This window comes from Microtus ochrogaster, unplaced genomic scaffold, assembly GCF_000317375.1.
Source record: "Microtus ochrogaster isolate Prairie Vole_2 unplaced genomic scaffold, MicOch1.0 UNK27, whole genome shotgun sequence".
In the NCBI taxonomy this organism is placed as follows: domain Eukaryota; kingdom Metazoa; phylum Chordata; class Mammalia; order Rodentia; family Cricetidae; genus Microtus; species Microtus ochrogaster.
Window position 1 is genome coordinate 3,865,110 of NW_004949125.1, and position 20,247 is coordinate 3,885,356.

The window sequence follows — 20,247 nt, forward strand, 5'->3', positions numbered from 1 at the left end:
TAAAATAATTAAAACTTTTAAATAAAAAAACAAGTTTAAGAATAATTTACTTTTATTATAAGTCCTTTTATTTATTTATTCATTTATGAGAAAACATCTGGTTGTATTTGGGGGATATGGTGAACAATTAAAGGGTTGTTTCTTTTAGATGCTCATTACTTCAGGATTGACAGAAAAAGGAAGTGGTTAGCTTTTTCCTCCACATCTGTTTCTTGATTGACTTGCAGTGGTAAACAAATTATTTTGATAAAGTATTTCTAAATTGTGCAAGGTGAGAGGAGAGAAGGCATGTTGGCTAACTGTGCAGAGGACCAACTCAGTTCCCAGCACCCACGGCAGGCAGCTCATCAACACCTGTAACTTTACCTTCAGAGAATCCAGTGCCCTCTTCTGGCCTCAATGGCAGCTTCACACACATAGACACACACAGAGACATAATTAGAACATGTCTCAGAGATGGCTAGAAAGTGTGCTTTAAACCTGTTCACCATCGTGGTGGCTTTTTTTTTTTAAGATTTATTTATTTATTATGTATACAGTATTCTCAGTGCTCTGCCTGCAGGCCAAAAAAGGGCACCAGATCTCATTGCAGATGGTTGTGAGCCACCATGTGGTGGCTGGGAATTGAACTCAGGACCTTTGGGAGAGCAGGTGGTGCTCTTAACCACTGAGCCATCTCCTCCAGCCTTTTTTTTTTTTTTTCAAGACAGGGTTTTTTTTGTAGATTTTGAGCCTGTCCTAGAACTAGCTCTTGTAGCTGGCCTCAGACTCACAGACATTCCTCTGCCTCTGCCTCCCAAGAGCTGGAATTAAAGGCGTGCGCCACCACTGCCCGGCTCACCACCATGTTCTTAAAGATGACAAAGCTGTCATGGCCAGTAGTGTTTTCTCATGCTTCCTCAAAGAAAAGTCTTAAGAGACTTGAAAACAAATAAAGATAAATCATATGATTTGGATGACATTCAAGAACAAAGGCCCACGGTACAGAAGAGCCCTGGAACCATTGACAGCTGTTACATTCTGCTTTTTAAAGTAATTGCTTTGGACTAGTAGGTGATACATAGCTTGGTTGGTAAAGGGCTTACAGGACCAAGTTTGACTTGTAGTTTTTATTTCTTTAATTTATTGTCCAAAAGATTTATCTGTCTTTTTATTTTTTTGTAATGTGTATGAGTGTTTACCTGTGTGTATGTAAGCATACCACACACATGCATTGGCTTCAGAGTTCAGAGAGGGCATTCATTAGGTGCCTGGAACTACAGTTACAGACAGTTGTGAGCCACCATATCAATGTTGGAAAGATTTGCAACAGCAGCAAGTACTTTTTATCCACTGACCCACCTTTCCAGTCCCAGTCCATGATCTTATTATTTTTTTCTTTTTTTAAAAAAGCGAGTGTGAGCTGGGCAGTGGTGACACACACCTTTAATCCTAGCCCTAGAGGCAGATGCGGGTGGATCTGAGTTCAAGGCCAGCCTGATCTGCAGAGTGAGTTCCAGGACAGCCAGGACTGTTACAATTACATAGAGAAACCCTGTCTCGACAAACCAAAACAAACAAAAGCCAGTGTGGCATTGCAAACTTGTAATCCCAGTACTGGGCAGGCAGATGTGCGTGGGGGAGTGGCATTGTAAGACATTGTCTGAGGAACAGCTCCTGAGGTCATCCTCTGGCCTCCACACACATGTGATGCATAACTACACACTCAGGTGCCTATGTACACACCACACACATGCACACACACACACACACACACACACACACAGGCTGTGTGGTATAGTCTCGTGTGGGGCAAACTTCTGTTCTTTATAAATTCTTCTTGTGTGGGTAGCCTTCCATATGGCATTATTTTAAAACTGAGATTTAGAATATTGGTTGACTCAGAGGACTTGGTTGAAATAGATCAGTCCACCTGTCTAACCCGAAGTTTTCCTTATGTTGGAAAATGGTGATCTAGTAAATCACCCTAGTTAAAATTTGTTTTTACATAATGTTTAAAAAAGAACCTTATCTTAGGGTCTCAGACAACCTGCGTTCCAGAGGTGGCATACACAGCATTGCTGAAGGCCGTGTGAACAGCACATGCTGCTGTTGCCTTCCCACAGGTGACCCCGGAACTAGGGTCCCCTGCCCTCCACTTTCAAGGTCTCCTGAGCAGCAGGGTACTACCGGGTTACTTTGGTGGGCAGTGTATGTGCTCAAGCTGGCTAAGTAGCTGACTTATTAAGCAACAGGAACGTCCACACAGGAGATGATAGCAAACCAGAGAGTCCTTTCTGGACCGGACTAGTTTTTTGGTGGTTGGTTTTGTGTGTGTGTGTCTTTGTGCGCGCACACGCGCATGTGTGTGTTTTGCTTTTTCTTTCTCTCCCTTCCTTTTTTTAAGACAGGGTCTCATTGTGTAGTCCTGGGTGACCTGGAACTCACATAGATCTTCTGCCTCGCCAGCTGATTAAAGATGTACACCACCACACCAGCTAAAAAGATTCTTTAAAAGAAAAACAAAAAACATAATGTACCCAGTGGTCAGCAGGCCAAGGCAAGAGAATTACAAATTAAAGGCTAGCCTGGGCCTTTAATTGAGACCCTGCCTCAAACAGACAAACAAAATAATTATCCCATTATTACTTGAAGTGTTGGCAAATGGGAGAGACAGACATTCTCAAGGGAGCTAGTGTAAGCTCCAACTGTACTGTTGAATGTTACAGTGATGGCTGAGGATGACTAGGCTGGTTTACAGGAAGAATGTCTGTACTGTGATAGCTTAAGTATGAAAGTTCAATTTAGTAGTCATAACAGTGTATACTCTTCTTTGTATATTTGTTTTGGTGTACACACTTTGTAGAAAGACTGTACCTTCCAGTTTGTTAATCTGTACCACCTGGAAGGGTAGAGGGAACAGAGGAAGACTTTAAAAACAAAACAAAACAAACTTTATACTTTAGGAGGGCACAGAAGGAGCCCAGCACCCTTACTGCCCAGTTAATGTGGCATGTTTGTGTAGCTCAGTTGGTACAACACTGGCCTGGTACACTCTGGGCCTTGGATTTATCCCAAACCCCAAGTAAACTAGGTATGGATGTGCATGTCTGGAATTCTGAGGTTCGGGAGGTGGAGGCAGATAAAGCTACTTAGAAAGTTTGAGGCCTTTCTAGACCACATGAGACTCAGTAAATCGAGGCACACACCATCTACTGGTATGCCTGTGTCTTACAAGTTAACAGCCTCACTTGGGGCATATACAGCACCAAATGCTACATGTTTCTAGGCTGGGTCAGGACAGCATTCCAGGTGGAAAGTGCAAGCTCCCTTCTTAACTAGCACTTGGGCCACTGATTACAAATGTGCACACAGAAAATATACCAGTTTTCTTTGTTCCTGATCCAGTGTGACTTCTAGTCTAGACCTGGCTCTGGGAAGGTTGTCTCTTGATAGTTAATCCTGGGGATACAGCACTTTAGTAAAAGTGCTGGTTATGGTGCAGGTCCTAGGTACCAGGACCTGAGGGAACAGGCCAGAAACCTCAGGGTTCCTCTCAGAAGTAAAGTCTCAGCTCATCCCAGGGAGGCCCAGCAGATATGCACTGGTTCCTAGGATATGCCCATTCTCAGCCCACCCCTGGTCTGCTGCCTGCTGTCTTTTGTTTAGGGGTAGGAAAGTGGGGCCCCCGAGTGATTCTAGCACTCATTTGGTGGTGAGAACCATCAAAGCCTTCCCTAGAGATAGATAGTTCCTTAAAAACTCAGGTTGGCCTTGGTTTTAGGTAACATTTTTAGTTTTGTTAAGGTTTGGCTCATTTTGTGTTTTGTCGGTACTGAGGATGGGATTCGGTGCCTCCTGTATGCCCTGTATGCTACTGAGCTATTTCTCTAGCGCCCACTGAGGCACTCTAGGTAGAGACTTCATAACTGAGCCATGCCCGCAACCTAACCTGGGTGTTAGATAGACATTGCCAAAGCATCCTTCTTTCCCTGTGTGTTGAGGTTTGGCCTCCATTCTGGAGTCCCCTAGGAAGTTTTATTCCCTGGGCTTAGACTCTGAACTGGGTGGGAATGGAGTATGGCCCCTAGTACTTATCTCTGCTGTCATACTCCTTCAGGGTCAGAGCTCTGGAAAAGTTGGTGTCTAGTAACCAGAGACTGCTTATTTGAGTATTCCATCTAGTTTTGCAGTAGTGTACAATGTGATACTAAGCTAGAGTCTGTAGAGACCCATTAGAGTCCTGGCTGTCCGGCTCAGCCTTGATGTTGGATGAGCCCAAGGAAAAAGCCACCCAGGAGTCCTTATCCCATCCCATTACCAGTCCCAAAAAGTCCTGTAGGTACTGTCCTCTATGTCTAGTCAGAATTTCACAGTGGAAAAATTCTGCATTCCCAGAGCCAAGTGGGTGGCTGGTATGTGGTAGGTACCCAGTAATGTGGTATTGCTCAGCCAGCAAAGATGGACCTCATAAGCAGGAAAAAGACCATTAACACTCTAGGAAAGCTTGTGCCCTACTCATCCCCCCAGGTTTTTGGTTTTTTTTTTTTTTTCTGAAACAGGGTTTCTCTGTGGTTTTGGAGCCTGTCCTGGAACTAGCTCTAGTAGACCAGGCTGGTCTCGAACTCACAGAGATCCACCTGCCTCTGCCTCCTGAGTGCTGGGATTAAAGGCGTGCGCCACCACCGCCCGGCCCCCCCCCCCCCAGGTTTCTTGATGTAATGCAGACACATCTGAGTTCCACAGCGTGATGGACATGGCCCTTCAGGGCCTCAGTGTTTGTGGCTGCTGCAGTCAGGTAGTCAGGGGGACAGAGAGGGTCAGCTGGGTGGTTAATTCTCCTCTCCTCAGCTTGATTTGCCCCCTCTGAGTGTATTTCTTCTGTAGAGTTAGAGATCTGTTTTACCCAGAAACACAGTTACCAAGATTGAATAGATAGCAGAAGCAAAACTCCCGGAAGAGTATTCGATGACTTTCAGGCAACTGGCTCCTGTCTCACTCTCTCATCAGGAGCTTGGTCACTCTGCTCCCTGTAGATAGAAACTTGCCATGGGTTAATTTGGAGCTGGCCTTGGTCATCTTCAGCTATCTGCACTAGAGAATCCTTCTACAGGTGGGCAGACTGATGTGTAGCTACCCAGGTTAAAAACAAATGGTGATAAAATGTGACTTAGAATCCTTGGGCCTGCTGCCAAGTGGAATGACCAGCCAGTGCCTTCTGAGAGCCAGGCAGGGCTGGAGCTTGGGCAGCCTCGTCACCAGACCTGTTTTTCAGCCTGAAGGAGAATGTTGGCTACAATTGTGTTTCCTGACCTGAGCAGTCTTGACGTCAGGTTGCACACTAGTACCTTGTGTTTTTTCTGTTCCATAGCTCTGCACATTAATGGTGCAGAGACTACTTAGTGTTAGCATTTTAGGCTGATTACATCATTGCCTTGAATCTAGATAGCAGTCCTAACATTTAAAAACACTCTGTGCACATTTTTATTGTATTTCTGTAATCCCCTGTTTATGTACACACAATAAACCAAAAATTAAAAAAAATAAGATTGTAGGTTTCTATTTTGTTAATGATAACAAAGTCAGAAAGTGTCCAAGGTTTTACCAAAGGCTGGAAAGCTTTGCAATAGAGCGCCATGCAAATCACCACACATGAGCAGCATACAGAACCACTTAGTGCAACCAAATCAGCATTCCACTGAGAGTGCCCATTGAGACCCAACAGTGCAAGGGCCAGTGTTGCTACCATCCGCTGCTGCCCCTTGTAGCTGTTGATGGTGAGAGTGTGAAACACTTCACCTGCTAGCAAAGTTACTTCCAGCCTCTGCTCACTAGTGGGTACTGTGAGAAATAAATGAGAAAACTGAGTCACTTAGGGAAAAGGAGGTCTTAGAGAAACACCTGGGTAGCAGAGCATTGTAGCCGCATTAGATAACTCACAACCACCTGTAACTCCAGCTCTAGGGGATCAAACACCCACTTCTGACCTCTGAGCATCTGAACTCGTGTGCACTAACCCACACACAAATAGACACTCATATGCATAATTTAAAAATAATAATATAAATAAAATATTTTAAAGTTTTTTGAAAATCAAAAACAACAAAAAAGAAGGGGAAGTTTTTTACTTATTGAAGTATGTCTTTTGTTTGATATGTGTGTACAGGTTAGAAAACAATCTCCTATGTTGTTTTTCTTGTCCATTTTATTTGAAACAGTGTCTTTTGCTAGCCTGGAACTTGTTAAGTAGGCTAGACTGGCCTTCTGTCTCTGCAAGTGTATGCCACCATGTCCAGCCTTTTTACGTGGGCTCCAGCGACTAAACACAAATCCTTAGGATTGCAAGACAAACATATTAGGTACTGAGCCATCTTCCCACCCTTCAAAGTACCAGTTTTATAAAAGTGAACTTGTTCTTCAAGTGAACACTGTCTGTAAATTGTACATCATGACTGTGTACTCTTCTCTTCCCTTCAGGAAGGTAAAGGAAAGAGACAGAGTTCTTGGAGAGGGCCCAGCGCCAGCGCCTACGTAACTTTGAAAAGTGAGGGCACGTGGGGTGGGGGCACAGAGTGGCTTTTGAACCTTTGGAGTTGCACCTTTATTAACAGATTAAGAGACTGTTCCTACCCTCAGATTGTAAAGAAAATTCAGGCAATTTCAATATTCTAAAGTTCTTTCTCAGTTACTCTTTAAAAGTACTGTGATCCAGGCCACTGATGTAGGTATGTTCATACTTAACCAGTGATCTTAGTTATGTGTCTAAAATGCAGTTAGGAATGTGCTGTTTAACTTAAACTATGACAAAAATCAGGGCACTGATTACTAAGCAGAGAGCTGAAGACACGCTGGTTTCTAAAGGAAGCCTCTAACCTGTGGCAGTTCTGTGAGGTGAGGTCCAGGCGCAGATCCTGTTTGTTCTTATGCTGGCCTTACTCCTTCCGTTTGCAGTGATCTGGCCCTACGGAATTGTTTTCTCACCTCCGACTTAAATGTCAAAGTGGGCGACTATGGAATAGGATTCAGCAGATACAAGGTAAGCAAAGCTCTGCCTCCATCCCCTTAACCTGCTTAGTGTCAGCCATGGACACTAAGTTGAAAAATGCTACTCATGCTTGAAGAAAGGGTGAGAGTCAGTCTTCATGACAGCAGGGTCTGTCACAGGCTTTTGAATGGTGCCATCGACTTCTGTTTTTTTCCTCAGTCAGTGGCTTTGTGACAAGGTTTTATGACAGCTTTTGAAAGACTCTGAGGTTTAAAGACATTTGCAATTCAGTGTAATTGATTCAGTTTGACTGAATGATATAAAAAATTTAAAAAATACTTCAACTTTGTACTTATTTCATGTGGACATGTATGTTTGTGAGCATGTACATGCCAAGGACATGTGTGTAGAAGTTAGAGGGCAACTTACCGATGTCAATTCTTTCTACCATGTGGGTTCCCAGGACAGAACTCAAGTTATCAGGCTTGGCAATAAATGCCTTATTGTGTTGAGCCATTTCACTAGCCCTGTACAGTAAAATTTATAATTAGCACGTGGGCAAAATGGTTATTAACACTTGGAGAGCAAAGCACACGTGTCATGTAGATATTTCTCCACACAGTCAGTAAAACTGCAGCACAGGTTTGATAAAATTGATATTTATGGTTTTGTTCTTTTGAAACTGTTATAAATAGACCAAAAAGAAAATAAATTAGTAGATTGTATTTTCATCTGTATGTGTTTGCAGAGCTCAGCTGAACAAGGCCATGGGCAGAGATATTGCTGAGGCTGGAGAGAGATGGTTTAGAGGTTAAAGCACTTGCTGTTCTTGCAGCAGAGGACACAGGTTCATTTCCCAGCACCCACATGGAGGCTCACAGCAGTTTGTAACTCTAGTTCCAGAGGATCTTTTCTGACCTCCTCCTTGGGCTTTGTGTACACATACATGGTGTACATACATACATATGTTCAGATAAAATATTCATACATATAAAATAATTTTTTTAAAAAGAATTTTATTGTTGTTATCCCCATTGTTTTCTAAGCAGCAATAGAAATACACTGTTTATCTGTGATTTAGTGGGTTCTTGTGAGGACCCGAGATGTGATACTTTCAAAGCGTGCAAATTTAGGTTGGTGCCCTGTCAAGCAGTAGCTGTAGTGTTTGAAGCTCTTACTGCATACTGTGAAGCTGTTGCTAGCATTACCTTTCCAACCCCTTTCAAAGGTGGTTGGCTTTGTGCAGCCATAATTTACAGCTTAAGGAAGAGGGCTTCTAGTGTCTGTAGCTCACCCGTCACTTTGCTGCTGGTAAGTGCTGGGAGAACAGCCTGTAACATCAGCTGCGGTGACCAGCACAGTCCTCAGCGTGTGCTAAAGGTGACCGAGCAAATGTAGTGCTTTAGAGACCGGTTTACAAAACCTCCAGACTTCAGAGGAACACCCCATGTCTCTTCCTTCCATCCAGAAGTCTCTCTTTGTGCCGGCTTCCCCTCCTCCCTGCTGTGTTTTTGATTGGGTGTGCATTTTTGAAAACGTTTTGCATCAAGCTCCCCTCACATGGAATTCCTCTGAACATTGTGCTTGTGATTGTGCAGGAGGATTACATTGAGACAGATGACAAAAAAATTTTCCCTCTGAGGTGGACTGCTCCAGAATTAGTGACCAGCTTTCAAGACAGACTCCTGACTGCAGAGCAGACTAAATACAGTAATATCTGGTAGGTATCTGATATGCCATTTTATTTGATTTCTTTAGCAAAGGCCTGACTCCCTTCTCTTTGAGTATAGAAGTAATTACGTTAGGAAAGACATATAATGTGCCATAGCCATGGTAACAATTTTGAATACTGCACCTTCTGTCCATTTTCTTCTACTAAAAACAAGAATCACATCTGTTTTAAATTTTGTGCTTACACCGGGCCTGGAATATAGTGGATGCTTGATCTTTACTGAGTGAATGGAAAGCTGAAGGGAGTTTGGGCTGTTACATAAGACTGATTTTTAAGGGTCATTTCAGATGGTGCTAAAATGATGTCTCCAAATCTTAGACTAGACAGTGTCGTGGTTTTCTTAATGACAGCTACATTTTGGGGTGTCATTTTCATGTTTATTTTTGGTTTTCATTTTCTTACCTTCGCTTTGGATTGGTTTCCTTTTTTAGCTGTTTTCCTCTTCATTTGGGAGCTATGCTTTCTGCACCTGTATTTTTAATTAGTAAAATTACATACAGTATGTGTGAACTTCACAGACTTAATCTGACTAGTACAGGACTTGGAGCATTCCACTTCTCTTGAGCTGTGTACCTCCTCCACATGGACGTGCACATGCATACACACGGTTATGTGCCATTGTTGGATATTCTAATTTTTTTCTTTTACCCCTACCCCCAAACAAAAAAACATAACTTTTGTTTGTTTGTTTCTTTGGTTTTGGTTTTTCAAGATACAGTTTCTCTCTGTGTGCGTAGCCCTGGTTGTCCTGGAACTCACTCTGTACACCAGGATGACCTAAAACTCTCAGAGATCTGCCTTCCTCCACTTCCTGAATGCTAACATTAAAAGGGTGTGCTGCCATACCTGGCTAACGTGTTACTTTTTAACACCAATATCCATTTAGATTTATCCACATAGCAAACTGCTTTCCTTGTGTTTCTTTTGTTTATTTTTGTGTTTGATCTCAGACCTTCCACTGTGGCTATACAACTTCTACTTCCTGGTTTGATTGAGTGAGGCCTACTGGTAACAGACTGCTCACACTTGCCTGTTTTGTTCTCGTCCCTTGAACTGTTTTTACTTGATAACAGTTATTTCCTCCCAGCATGTTGAAGATGTCATTCTACTGGCTTCCATTGTTGCTTTTGTGAAGTCAGCTGTAAGTCTTTGAAGGTAATATGACATTTTCTCTGGCTGACTTAACATTCTTCTCTGACTTTTTTTTCTCTTCTCCTATTTTTTATTTTCCTGTGATGTTTGTCAGTGTTAATTGTATGGGTTTGGATTGATACACCCACCCCTGCTTGTTTTTTATTTGACTTTCTAAATCTATAGGTTGATACAGTGCATTGGTTCTAGAAAAACTGTAGCCTTTATCCTCTACCTATTGCCTCTGTTTATGTTCCCTCCTTCGGGAAGGCTAATTGAACATTAATTATTGTTGCTTCCTACTCCATCTTACGTCTCTTAATTGACCCTTTACATTTCACCCTTTTGGTTTTAGAACACATGTTCTACCCACTAATTTTCTATTTTTTAAGGGTTTATTTTTATTTTATGTGCATTGGTGTTTTGCATGTGTATCTTTGTGAGGGAGTCAGATCCTCTGAAACTGGCATTACATACACAGTTGTGAGCTGCTATGTGAATTCAAAGAATTGAACCCGGGTCCTTTGGAAGAGCAGCCAGTATTCTTAACTGCTGAGCCATCTCTCCAGCCTCTAATTCTCTATTTTAAGATTCTCTTTTCAGCTATGTCCTTTTTGTTAAATCTCTGCTTTTTTTTAATTATCAGAGTTTTTTATAACTGAATTGTGATCTGTGTCAAATTATTGCCATAAATAATACCTTCTGCTTCTAGATGGAGAATTGCTTCCTCTGACTCTCCTTATGGTGAGACTGCATGGCATCTAGACTAAGATTCACTTCCCCACCAGAGGACCTGGATTTGCCTCTTTTGGGTACTTGGGTGCCTTGCCACCTACAGGGCATTGCAGAGTGAGCTTAAAATGTTTCTCAGATAATGATTCTTCAAGGCTGACTCTGGTTACTTTGTAACTCATCCCCATTAGTCACTCTTCTTTCTCCCTGTCTGGCAGCTTGCCTTTCAGGAGCTGGCTTATATCTGCCCAGAAGTAGAGTCTTTCTGTGGGACTCTTTACCTAGGTAGACCCAGGGCTTTGGCCTGCTCAGCATTGCCTTCTTCCATGGAGCCTTAGACAAAGAAACCTAAGTGCTTGCATAGGTGCCCTAGGGCTCAAAGGTGGCTTTTGTATGCTCGGTTCTCAAAACTAGCTTCACCCTGGAAGTTCCTGCCTTCTTACCCACCTTAGATTCTTCAAGATTTTTTTTTATGCTTCACTGGCATTTTTATTATGTTTAGCAGGATGATTGACATGAAAATGGAGCCTGTGTTCCCCAAGGCAGAATTGGCACTATTCCTGACTGTCAAAACAGTTGCTGGCAGGTTTCGCCATCCTGCTCATGCCAAGGTGGATGAGGGAACCTCATGCAGAATTTAGAGTAGAGGTAGGGAAAGCAGCAGAACACATTTCTTCCCCCAAAAATAAGACTTGTGCGCCTAAGGAGCTGGGGAACCTATGCTTCCTTTCATGCCCTCTGAAGAGTTGGGGGTGGGGGGAGTGGCAGAGCCTGGTGCTTTGGTTTGAGAATGTCTTACTGGAAGAGAAGGAAGTGAGGTGAGTGAGGGCTGTAGAAGCCTGAGGCAGGAGAGAGGCAATGCAGCTCATTCTGTCTCTTGCCAAACAAACCTTTTGGTTTTTAGCATTTCACATGGATCCTTTATTTTCTTCAATAAAATTGGAAACTCTCTAAGGTCAATAGCCAGTGTTTTAAACATTTTTGTACTGAAAGTGATCGTACACCCCTGAGGATTCTTTGCCAGAGAGAAGGTGCTGCCTTCTGGCTTGGCGTGAGGGCTTTCATCCTCTTTCCTCCTTTAGGAGAAATGATCTCTGTGGACACGGGACATGCTGACTCTACTCAGTCACTTGTACAGTAGCAGCAGGAAATTGAATACCAGGCTGCAAAACAGCAAGAAAAGCCACTGTGTGCTGTTGTTACTCACAGGTTCCTAGTAGGTATTGAACAGTCTCATGCAGCACAAATTCTAATTGTTGTTAATAATAATAACAACTCAGAGTCAGCTATCGGGGTGAAAGCTGAAGGATCAGAGAAGAATTGTAGCAGCCACTAGAGTTCTTACCTCTATCAGAGCACAGACCATAAGGGCGATCCTGTCCTCAGACTGCCTGCTTCAGACTGCTGCCTCGGACTCACTGAGCTCTTGTCTCCTGCCTTATATTCCTCTCTCCGCCCAGCCATATCACTCCTGTCTCCACCTCCCTAGTGCTGGGATTAAGGGGATGTGACTCCTAAGTGCTGGGATCTCCTTTGTGTGGGCTCTGTTTCTCTTTTGGACTGGATCAATTTTGTGTAGCCCAGCGTGGCCTTGAACTAACGGAGATCCCTCTGCCCCTGCCTCCTGAGTCCTGGGATTAAAAGTGTGCGCCACCACTGTCTGGCCTTTTATTGGTTTAACTCTGCGTTCTGATCTTTAGGCAAGCTTCAGTTGTTAAGACACAAACAAAATATCTCCACAGTCTCATAACCATACCCCAAATCTGGAAGAAGACAGAATTATAAATCACAGGGAGCTTTTGAAAAACTCCACTTTCCCTGGCCAAACCTGGCTCTGTCACTAAATGTTAGATACAGGCCATGTGTGGTGGTACACACCCCTAATTCCAGCACTGGGAACAGAGGCAGGCAAATCTTTTTGCATTCATGACCTGCCTAGTTTATGTAGTAAGTTCCAGGCCAGCCTGGGCTGCATAGTGAGACCCTGAGTTTTATTTAAAAACAAAAAAGAGTGATATGGATCCTAAGAACCAACTTACTTGTTTAGAATTGTCCCAGAAGAATCTAAAAAGATGGCTCTGTGGTTAAGAGTACTGGCTGCTCCTGCAGAAGACCGAGTTGGATTCCCAGCACCAGCACGGCCACTCACATTCCATCTTTAAGTCCAGTTCCAAGGGGTTCCATGGCACCAGGCCTGCAAACAGTGCACAGACATGCATGCAGGCAAAATACCCCTGTACATAAAATAATACAATTTTTTAAAATGTAAACTTTGCAGATGACATTCCTGGTTCCCTGAGCCTATCCCAGGAGATTCCCGTATTGCAGTAAGAGTGGAAAGCAGCAATAGGAGGCTCTGAAGGAAAGGCCTTCCTTTGAACTAAGCAGAAGCCTTTCTAGGGGACAGAGCTCTAGGGTGCAAGGACAAGTTGGCGGGGGAGGGGGAGATGGGTGTTCATCACACATTTATAAACCTAACACTTGATTGAGGCAGGAGGACCACTGTGATTAAAAACCAAGCTAGGCATTCCTTTTTAGCTCAGTCTACACGGTGAGAACTTGTCTACAGATAGCACCAATAACAAAAGAGGTAGTTGGATAGACCCTGAGATAGGTCTATCCAACTACCTCTTAGCTTGTGGCAGATGTGGTGACATCTGCCACAAGCTAGGAGACTAAGGAGCAACCAGAACAACAGGTGACAGGTCTGATTGTGAAGTGAGGTTTTACTCATGTCAAAGTATCTTGGAATTATTTTATAGTTATTCAGTAGGATTCCCCATCTCAGAATTCAGAATGTGTGTTGTTGAACCACTTTGTCAAGCTTTAACACACCCTGTTAGTCTTTCAATTAATTACCTTTAACTTTGGTTTTTTTGTGGGGGATCTTTTTGTTGTCGCTTTGTAGGCGCAGTTTTGCTGTGCTGATCATCTGGTCCCAAAAACCGACTCAGAGACTGAATATGAATTATAAATACTTGGATGATAGTACAGGCTTATTACTAACTAGTTCTTATAACTTAAATTAACCTATTTCTATTAATCTACGTTCTTCCAGGTAGGTCGTGGTTCTACCTTTCCTTCAGCATATCGTGCTCCCTCTGTGTCTCCTGGCGTCTCCTCTGACTCCACCCTTCTTCATCCTAGTATTCTCAGTTTGCTTGTCACGCCTAACTTTATCCTGCCTTGCTATAGGCCATCAGCTTCTTTATTAATCAGTGATAGTAATACATATTGACAGTGTACAGAAGGATTGTTCCACAGCATTTTTGGTTTTGGTGTTGGTTTGGTTTGGTTTGGCTTGGTTTTTTTGAGACCAGGATTTCTTTCTGCAACATCCCTGGATGTCCTGGAACTTGTCCTGTAGACCAGACTGGCCTTGAACTCACAGAGATCCACCTGCCTCTGCCTCCCAAGTGCTGTGATTAAAGGTGTGTGCCACCACTGCCTGGTTCTTTTAAGTTTTAAAATCACAAGGGATCATATTGTTTAATTCTTGCAATTATATTATGCCCTATTATAGTGATGAAATAAATATGAGAAGGCCTTCTGGTCATCCAAATAGCTTTTTTTTTTTTTTTTGCCATTGGGATATTATTTAAGAGCTGTTTTTTCTTGATCTTACTAATAAATAATTACTTCCATGCATATCTTGTTCATATAGTTGCTGATGCTACAAATAAAAATGAGACCACAACATGACCCTCTTGCTTTCCACAGGTCATTGGGTGTGACTCTTTGGGAACTCTTCAGTAATGCTGCTCAGCCTTATGCAAATCTTTCCGACCTGGATGTTCTCAATCAAGTCGTTAGAGAGAGGGACATGAAACTCCCAAAGCCCCAGCTGGAGCAGCCTTATTCTGATAGATGGTTGGTAGCTTCCTTCTGATTTGTAATCTACAAAAACAAGGAAGGAGTGTGGGGAGATGGCTTAGTCAGGGCAGTGCCTGCCACTCAAGCAGAAGGATCTGAGTTCACAGCCTCATTTTTACATTATTCATGGTTGATCATGCAAGTGTCATCTCTGCATTAGCCTATCTCGTTGTCACCTGCACTTGCATTGCACACATACTTAAAGTCTTTAAAGTAATAGTAAATAGAAACTCAGGGTAGGACTGTGAGTGTAGTGCCGCGAAGAGCCCTGGCCAGCACACACAAGGTCCTGGCTTCCGTTCCTAGTGTTTGACAGAAAGTGTTAAACACATCTCTGCTAAATAGAGGAGAATGTAGGGCTACCAAGATGGCTCGGGGTAAAGGTACTTACCACCAAACCCAGAAAGCATTTGGTTCCTGGGACCACATGGGGAAGAAGAGACCAACTTCTCCAAAGGGCCCTCTGAACCAAATAAGTGCCTTGATGTGTCCCACTCCTGACTAATAAATAAGTAAATGATTAGGAAAACTGAAGGCGAGAATGTGGCAGACCATTTCAGAATTCAGGGGTCTACAAGATTGGGCTTGTCAGCACCCTGCGATGGGGTGCTCATGGGGTCCTGACCCTCCTTAAATGTTGATACACATAGGATTGGTGATGCAGGGAGAGGCAGTTCTCAGTGGTATAGCCACTGATAAGATACACACAGTCCTGTAAGCAGCCCTAATGAACACCTTTGGGTCACAAACACACACATGAAAATAGAGGGGAGGCTAGTTGGGAAGAATGGGATTTATGGGAGTGGGAAAGGGCAAGAGAGGGTGAGGGGTGGCTGTGTGAATATGATCCTAATACAGTATGTGCCTGTATGAAAATGTCATAATGAAACCCAATATTGTGCATAATTAGTATGTGCTAGCCAGGTGGTGGTGCTGCTGCATGCACACCTTAATCCCATTATTCGGGAGGCAGGCAGATCACTGTGAGTTCAAGGCCAGGCTGGTCCACAGAGTGAGTTCCAGGACAGCCAGAGCTGTTACATAGAGAAACCTTGTCTGGAAAATAAAAGGAAAAAAGTTAATATATGCTAATGAAACATTAAAACTAAACATATGCAAGCTAGAGCATGAATCATATTTTTTTTTCATTTTTTTTAATTAATTTATTTATTTATTGAGGATTTCCGCCTCCTCCCCGCCACCACCCCCCCCGCATGAATCATATTTTTTAAAAAACAATTTGCATGTTCTTAGAATGCTATCAAAACATTAACAAAAAAGATTTAGAACAGCAACCAAAAAATATATTTTTTATGAGGTTATTACAAGAACATGTGATCTGGCAGACAGCTTGTAACTGTATACTGTGAAGTGTCCTGCATCATGTGTTCTTTCCTTTCCTCCTGCACCATTAGTCACTCTGAGGTGAGCCCTTAACATGGCTGGCAGTGGTTGAGGTCTAGAAACCTTGGGGAAGGGCATGTTGAGTTGGCTCTGAGGTAAGGTTATTCCTTACTTTCAGTCAGTGTGTTCCGTTCATTAATTGTCAGTTGTGTGGCTCTCAGGTATGAAGTGTTACAGTTCTGCTGGCTGTCTCCTGACAAGAGGCCAGCCGCAGAAGATGTGCACCGACTACTCACTTACCTGCGGATGCAGAGCCAGCGGGACTCAGAGGTCGACTTTGAACAGCAGTGGACCGCTCTCAAGCCAAACACCACCAGCAGGGACACGTCAAGTAGTGCCGCCTTCCCCATCCTTGACCACTTTGCCCGGGACCGGCTAGGTCGGGAGATGGAGGAGGTCCTCACTGTGACTGAGACCAGCCAGGGGCTGAGCTTTGAGTATGTGTGGGAAGCTGCCAAGCATGACCATTTTGATGAGCGAGCTCGGAGTCACCCAGACGAAGCCTTGTCGTTCTCCAGCATGTTCTTCCCAGTTGAGGTGTTTGAGAGTTCACTTTCAGATCCTGGCCCTGGCAAACAAGATGATAGTGGCCAAGAAGTCCCTCTGAGGGCCCCTGGGGTGGTTCCTGTGTTTGATGCCCACAACCTCTCTGTTGGAAGTGACTATTACATCCAATTGGAAGAGAAAAGCAGCAGCAACTTAGGGCTGGATTATCCACCCACACTGCTCACAACTGAAGTGGATAACCCAGAAAGGGCTGGAGCTGAGGCACCCCAGCTCACGACCCTCAAGAACCTTGTGTCTGAGGAGCCCAGTACAGATGACGATTTCTTCCAGAGCAGTGCCCTACCTAAAGAACCCAGCTCTGCCGAGGACTCGCATGCGGCCAGCCTCCCTGGGAGCCCTTTCAACATTTCCAATGACCTTGACAGAGCAGATGACCTGCCCAGTCACCAAAAAATATTTGATCTAATGGAACTAAATGGGGTCCAAACTGACTTTAAGCCAGCCACCTTGAGTTCGAGCCTGGATGACCCCAAAGACACTTGCCACCCTGACAAAGAAAAGTCCCGTAAACTTTTCGACCAGGACCCTCTGTGCTTATCAGAAAGTCTTTTGCACCAAGATCACTTTGATCCACTGAGTATTCAAGAATTATCAAAAAACTTTTTATTTCTTCAGGAGAAAAATCTTCTGAAAGACTCGCTGCCTAGCAAGGAGCCAGTGAACGATCTTCAAACAGAACTTAAGAATGCAGGTTTTACCTCGACGCTGTTAGGTTCACCCCAGAGAGACTCTCTGAGTTCTGAAGTTGAGTTTCCTGAGACAACACTGGGCTTTCCTCTGTCACAGGAAAGCATGAGCGGAGAGAATGAAGGTACAGGTGTCATGCCTCAGGACAGTACGTCACCACAAGCCTCCCCAGAAGTGCAGATACCTCCGGCCTCACTCACAGAAGAAGCACCTTCTAATGGCCCCTTAGATTCAATTCTAAGGCCAGGAGAACTCAAATCTTTTATAGATGTCAGAGTCCCTGAGGACTCCATCTGCCTGGCTGTAAGCCCCAGCCCTATGACTACTTCAGATGAAACTCTTACTGATGCCAAAACTCATGATAAGGGTGATGGACCCCCAGACATCACTTGCCAAAACAAGGAGGCCTTGGATCTCACCAAAAGAGACTCCACTTTTGTGAATGATGGTCTTACTGGTCAGGGTAGTATGGGGAGTAGTCTTCCAGAATCCAGACAGGATTTACAAAATCAGCCATTTTCAGAAGACCTTCTTAGTGGCAGCTCACTGGAGAAAAGCTCGGAAACTGTGGAGGCTTTAAATGAGATCAATTACAAGGCTGCCCCCAAAGATGCAGCCTTGGCATCTGCCCTCTCCTCAGACTCCACCAGCCAAGATAGCCTCTTAGAAGACAGTTTGTCAACACCCATCCCCACCTCAGAGCAGTCTGTGGAGACACCAGATTCCCTGGACTCAGTGGATGTCCATGAGGCATTGCTAGAGTCCCTTGGCTCCCACACCCCGCAGAAACTCTTGCCCCCTGATAAGCCCGCAGATAGTGGCTATGAAACAGAGAACCTGGAGTCTCCTGAGTGGACCCTGCACCCTGCACCTGAGGGCGCTGCTGATTCAGACACGACTGCAGCAGGTGACAGTGGCCAGAACAGTTTGCCTCCCAATCCAGTCATTGTCATCTCAGATGCGGGTGATGGCCACAGGGGTGCTGAAGGCCACCCTCAGAGCTTCACACTAGGCACCCAGAGTTCGTATCGAGACTCTGCATACTTCTCAGACAATGACTCAGAGCCAGATAAAAAGCCTGAGGAGGTCCCAGTGACATCTGCCTCTGCCCCGGCCTTGGTAAAAGGCCAGTCCCCACCCGAGCCTGTTGTTCCAGAGGAAAGTTCTGATGTCGGAGACAGCTGTTTGGAAGCCCCACAGAGTCAGCCAGATCAAAGTCAGGTGTCTGCTTTGCAGAATTCTTGTCAGTCAGAACTACAAGAAATGTTGCAGCCCACACCAGCTGATGCTTCCAGAGAGACATTTCCTGTGGATGATGAGGCCAGCAGCCCTTTTAGTTTGCTGAATTCAGAACTTAGCAGCTGTGATGACCTAGAGACACAGGAAGATCGCCCATGCACCCTGGCCTCTACCGGCACCAACACTAATGAACTCCTTGCATACACAAGTTCCACACTGGATAAGTCCATGTCCAGCCACTTCGAGGGCCCGAAGCTGAAGGAACCAGACATCGAAGGGAAGTACCTCGGCAAACTCTGTGTGTCTGGGGTGCTGGACCTCTCAGAGGATGGGATGGATGCTGATGAGGAAGATGAGAACAGTGACGACTCGGACGAGGACCTGCGGGCCTTCAACTTGCACAGCCTTAGCTCTGAGTCAGAAGACGACACAGAGCACCCGGTGCCCATTATAGTTAGTAATGATGATGGCAGGCACTTGCGGAGTTTGTTGAAACCCTCAGCTGCTGAGGCTATTGAGCAGCTGCCAGATGACTGGAAGAAGGAAAAGAAGGCAGTGACATTTTTTGATGATGTCACCGTTTACCTGTTTGACCAGGTATCTCAGACTTCTTTCTCTTTATAGTGTAGAGAATTTCAAGAAGGTGTGAAGCTAACTGTGGCCTGATTTGGTTCTATTTTTAAAAATTCAGACTTTTCTTTCCTTTTATGTATGTATTGTTTGGGTATATACGTTTGCATGTGTGTGGGGGACAAGGTTGGTGACGGTGTATTCCTTTCCACATGATAGAGAGGCCGGTTCTTTCACCTAACTCAGAACTCGCTGCTTCAGCTCATCCCAGCCAGCTTGCTCTGGAGAGCCCTGGGATGACAGGTGCATCCTTCTCGGCATTTACCTGGGTGCTGGGGACTTGCGCTCCAGTCCTCTTGCTTGCTTGGCAGGTGCTTTACCACTGGTTTTGTTTTTTGGCTCCACAAGACACCCATCCTTTTGGTTCCATTATTCTTCGTGCCGACTTCCCCTCACTAATCCAGTCCATCTGTATCATCACCTTCCAGCTTGGAGCAGTGTCCATGCCTTTGATAAGAAACCTGTCTTGGCTCTCATATCATGGCGCTGAGATTCTAAGCCTTAGAAGTAACCTTTTCCTAATGACTGCCACCTGGGATGTGACGGGCTTCAGCTTGTCTTGTCACACTCGAGGCAGGCAGTGAAAGCAAAGCAGACATCTTTGGCTGCCTCATGCCCTCAGTATGCCATGAGTTCAGGACAAGCACACTAGGCTCCCCAGGAGGGCATCATTCATGTCATCACAGCTGTGGTCTTGTTCATTTTATTGATGGTTATTTATTTTTCTAAGACAGGGTTTCTCTGTATAGCTCTGCCTGGAACTCACCAAAGCAGGCTGGTCTTGAACTCAGAAATACACTTTCCTCTGCCTCCTGAGTGCTGGGACTAAAGGTGTCCACTATGCCTAGCTTTGTGGTCTTGTCTTTTAATTGCTATTGAGACAGCAGACTATGGTAATGTGGAAGTCATCTGAGACTGATGATGTTCCAAGAATCAGCAGAAATTAATTTTGTACAGGGCATTTGCATTCAGTTAAGGGAGAGTCCTGGGCATTCTTCCTGGATCTCCTAACAGAATTCCACTGAAATTAGTTGACCGAATTTTAGAATCTGACAATTGGCACTAACACCCAACACGGGTGCAGGCCTAGAACAGTTGCTGGCAGGGAACTCTAAGAAACAATGGCCAGCCCTGCAGGGTGAGTCTGGAGAATAGGACAGCTCTTCTGCTTTGACCCTTGGTGGCGTGGTGGGTAGATAGGCTTCTTGAAAATGGAACAGCTTATAACTGGAGAGCTCTCTTTCTTCTCTCTCTCTCTCTCTCTCTCTCTCTCTCTCTCTCTCTCTCT

The 20,247-nt window shown here is 44.4% G+C and overlaps 1 protein-coding gene across 2 annotated transcripts in view; it reads left to right on the top strand.

Annotated features, from left to right (window-relative positions):
- The window catches only part of Lmtk2 (lemur tyrosine kinase 2), a 91,958-nt gene that overhangs the window by 61,499 nt on the left and 10,212 nt on the right, over nucleotides 1-20,247 (top strand). For both annotated transcript variants that reach the window (XM_005368038.3, XM_005368039.3), the window contains exons 8-11: nucleotides 6,931-7,015; nucleotides 8,563-8,684; nucleotides 14,280-14,429; nucleotides 15,998-18,926. In XM_005368038.3, the coding sequence (XP_005368095.1) occupies nucleotides 6,931-7,015; nucleotides 8,563-8,684; nucleotides 14,280-14,429; nucleotides 15,998-18,926 (3,286 nt within the window). The remainder of the gene's footprint in view (nucleotides 1-6,930; nucleotides 7,016-8,562; nucleotides 8,685-14,279; nucleotides 14,430-15,997; nucleotides 18,927-20,247) is intronic.